This window comes from Anneissia japonica, unplaced genomic scaffold (assembly GCF_011630105.1).
Source record: "Anneissia japonica isolate Jap-2015-1 unplaced genomic scaffold, ASM1163010v1 scaffold25426_len4437_cov158, whole genome shotgun sequence".
In the NCBI taxonomy this organism is placed as follows: domain Eukaryota; kingdom Metazoa; phylum Echinodermata; class Crinoidea; order Comatulida; family Comatulidae; genus Anneissia; species Anneissia japonica.
The window spans coordinates 87-4,437 of record NW_022718775.1 but is presented as its reverse complement, the minus strand read 5'-3'; the positions used below and the strand labels follow the sequence as shown (position 1 = coordinate 4,437).

At 35.0% G+C, this 4,351-nt stretch overlaps 1 protein-coding gene across 1 annotated transcript; it reads right to left on the bottom strand.

Moving 5' to 3' along the window:
• Positions 1–709: 709 nt before the first annotated feature.
• Positions 710–4,113, bottom strand: LOC117110629 (thioredoxin domain-containing protein 16-like). The gene is made up of 5 exons (XM_033253396.1): positions 3,962–4,113; positions 2,584–2,686; positions 1,868–1,997; positions 1,301–1,453; positions 710–956 (listed from the first exon to the last, which is right to left on the bottom strand). The coding sequence occupies exons 1-5, from the start codon at positions 4,084–4,086 to the stop codon at positions 715–717; spliced, it is 753 nt and encodes a 250-aa protein (XP_033109287.1). The 5' UTR covers positions 4,087–4,113; the 3' UTR covers positions 710–714.
• Positions 4,114–4,351: the final 238 nt, after the last annotated feature.

Genomic DNA, 4,351 nt, shown 5'->3' with positions numbered 1-4,351 from the left:
GAATGTAAAAGGCCAACTAAGTTTACTTTATTTATTAAGTGTACTACATCAGCGAAAAAACTTTATACAGCAATTTAGTTTGCTTTATGTCTATCTAGTCCTGGACTTTATACTGAAATAACACTTTCAGTGCTAAAACACTGATTTCCAAAGTGGTTCAGTCTTAACAAATAAAAGAAAACAATTGAAGAAACAAAATTAAAAACAATTTCTTAAAATATTGATAATACAATAGTTTACATTGGAGAATAATATGCATGGCAGGAAAAAATAAAATAAAGTAAGTTATCTTATAAAGGATTTGAAATAGAAGTTTTAAAATTTAGTGTCATTGTGTCATTGATTCAAAGTTTATTTCAATATTATCTGGGAGGTTATACCTTAATTTAGTTCATCTGTAAACAAAAGTTCTTTTACCTTGCATATTACTCCATGAATGTTCAATTAGAGTATTATTGCTTCTTGTACAGTGCGAGTGCAAACAATCATTGAAAACAAAATTCTGAGATAAGTATAATGGAGCTTGGCCCTTTAAACATTTAAAAATATGCGCAAAAAAAAAGTTTGTCCCACAAATGCACATGCTTATGTACGCTTATGCTACTGATTTGTGGGACCTTAGCAACAATATCCAAGGGGCGTGGATTATAAGAAAGAGCCATAACATCATGAATATTCATATAGAAATATACAGTATTCAAAGCACATCCGTACTCACAATAAGTAGAACTTCAAGAAAGAGGCTTCATCTAGTACTCCTCCATATTCAACAACCTCATTGGTTCCTCTGTACAGTTTAATCATAGGGTAACGGGTCACATTGGCCTTCTTGCAAACATCTGGCCAATCAAAGCAGTTCACTTGAGCGAGAGCGCTCTCCTTAAATCCTGTTAACTCCATTACTTCTTTTGCTGCTAAAGTAAAGGGCTTGAGAAAAGCCTGGCATCGTGGGTCCCCTATGAATTATAAAAATTATTAACTAGCTTGTATGAGCAATCCATGTTGTCCACATTCAATAGTTTTCTTGCAAAAGAAAAAATAGTGAGCCCTCTATGACAAGCAGCAGCGAACAATCAATTGGCTTGTTAGTGCCGGAAACACCCACCCTATCATTGTTATTTTTTCACCAATTAAAAATTAAAAACAATGAAAATATTTTAATAATGCAAACAGCAACAAGTTTAAAATGCCTTGATTTCTAGGCGTGATACAATTTTTTACCAAAAACAAATTTGTAAAAAATGCTGACTGATTATGGAGAACTTGTATATTTTATATGTATAATTTGTGTAAAACTTACACTCCACAAGGAATAAGATTGCTGTCAAGTCCTTTCTTGCAATGAATTCTGGGAAGGTTTTGTCGGTAAGCTCCTGTGCGTTAGTGATGTCCAGAACTTCAACTCTCTCATGAAATGTTGCTTCTTGGACAGGATCATCTTGGATATCTTCAACTACAAAAGATAATGTTATTAGAAGTTTCCACAAACAACTATTTAACACCTTTATATATGCCTCCTGTAAGGCAAATTGCCGTTCCATGCCCTTGCAGTGCTGCTACCGATTGCTTTCCTGGTGCCAAGCCCAATTTGATAGTCACTCTAATAGGACCAATTGATACTTTAAAATACTTAAATTTTGTTCTTGTCCATGAAGTCGGCCACTAAATTCATGGCGGATGTTTGTGAGGGGGACCTTTGTAGATTAAATCTCAATCCAGAAGCGGCCGCTGATCGCACCACCTGTTGTCCCAGGATACACCCACCTTACAGCTAAATGTACAGCCTTCAAACAGTCTAACCATCGCATGCGAGGAAAACAGACTTTGAAAGATGATGATGATGTTGACTCAATTAAGATTAACTTACTGCTAACATCTTTGTCATCATATACTACATCATTATCTTCATAATCAGGTACATTCTCTCCCAGCACATTGTCAATAAATTTTGACAGATTCTCGCCAGTTATATCATCATTCATCTGGAAAAACTCGGCCTGAATTAAAAATAAGACAATAAAAAATGTATAATATAGATATATTGGCTGAGTTATGAATTTGAAAAACATCTAAAACACTGAAAGATTTCTTTTTTGTTGAAACAAGGATAAAAATTGTATGCTTACATGAACGGAAACCTGCAGTCCGATGGTCGTTACATCACTGGTCTAATGACGGCGGGAGAGTAAGGACTCCCAAATTGGGGAGAAAAACCACAATTCGTCGGGAGAAAAAAAAATTATATGTATTTTCTACATATTAGTAGACTCTAAAATTGATTAAATAAGCCTTTGAAACCCATAAATTGTCAAAATTTTTTGGAGCATTGCCAAACTACGCCCAATCTGCTCTAGTCGGGGACATTGGACCCCCGCCGGCAACCTTGGACAACCTGTGAATTCCAGTAACCGACCTGTCATTTTAAAGCTTATATAATGTGGGGAATATAAATATATTAGAAAATATATTTTCATGATTTTTTCACTGATACTAGTTCAACATGTTAACTTTCAATGAAAAACACATAAAAAAAAATCATTTATTTTATAAATAATAAAACACACATTTGATTGTAGAACTTACGTTTTCTGAGCGCCCAGGATGCATTACTAAGAATGGTATATCACTTTGCCGGAAGGAAGCGTCTATTCTCAGAGATGGTATTGTTGCTGTATCAACAAAATTTCTGAAATACAAAGGAAAATTCTATATTCAGATAAATTACAAAAATTGAATTTTATCCTATCATTTGTTTAAAATCTTTACAATTTTTACATATATATTTGAATAAACACCTTGCTTTTGAAGAAACACCGCTCTATAGCCTCATTTGGAATAGACGCCGAAACTCCCCAGGCGTTTATTTGAATAAATGCGATATCTAAACCTTATTATCACATCTTAATGTTTATTATCCTTTTATATTAAATTAGCATGTCTTAATATTTATTACCATTTGGTGTAAAAATTTAATACATATTAAATTAGCATGCCTCAATATTTATTAACCTCTTACACCAATGTGCTTTGTTATTTTAAACATCAATATGTTTTGCTGTTTTCTGTATGGAATGAACTGGTAGACTGTTTTCAAAAATTTAAAGTACAATTGATAATTCACTGTTTCTACAGTATACTGACAAATATACTAATTATATCCAATAGCTATCCAAAACAGAGTGTCTGGTCGCTGGTGAAATAAAAAGGCACCTATATACTTAAGGAGCAAGGGTGCATGCCCCTCCCCACCACCATATTGATATTTTTTTCACTTGACCTAAAGCCCTGTCTAGACTATCAAACTTTATTTGACAAAAACATGTGACATGTCTAAATATGGTCATGATGACATCAAAGCATGACCATATATAGGCACATCATTACTATACATGGATATACAACAATTTTTTGTCAAAGAAAATTTGATTATCTGAAGAGAGCTCACAGCTATCACACTATCAAATTGATCTGGTGGTAGCCACTGTGTGTGTGCGATGAACCGTGGAGATCTCTAGGTCCCAGGTTCAATTCCCATCGCTGCCTCTCCTTGTGTTTCAGCTAGAGGGCTGAAATACAAGTTACAATAGCCGTCTTTCGGATGAGACGTTTAAGCCGTTGGTCCCGTGTGCATTTATGGCCCATGTGCACATTAAAGAACACATTACACTCTTCAGAAAAGAGTAGGGGATTGTCTCCCGGTGTGCTGTCCAATCACCACCAAAAGGACCCCACTGGAAATAAGTCTTCTTCTAGACTTTCGTGGGCTATCCTTGGTGTTTACACCGAATAAATCCAATCCAATCCAATCCAAAACTCTTGTATGTCCACATAGTCAAGATGTGCTTATTATATGGTAATGATGTGATGTCATCATGACCATATTTAGGCATGTCACATGTTTTTGACAGTGAAATATAATTTGATAGTCTGGACAGGCTTTGATAATGTAGCATTGACGTACACATCAACGATGACAAATCCAACACTGCCGAAGTACTCATCAGCAACCTCAGCAATTGCCTCCTCTCCTTTAGGGAACCTCTCAAGTTTAGTTACTAGTATCACTGTAGGCATCTTCAGATCCATATGAAGACTGCTTCCACCATTTTCAATTTTGCTCTAGTTACAAAAAAATAAATACTGTATAGCTTAGATCCCTGCTTTTTAAACTATGGGTTTTCACAGCCATTTATATGCGACTTAGCTGAGGGTGACTGTAGAAATACAATAGTATATCTTTATTTGATAATATATGCCTTGGATTAACAAAGAATAATCTGAAATGGGTAGCCACCTAAAAAATTTTGGGAAGCAGGGGTTTAGATGCCATAACATCTGTGTAAACAGGAAA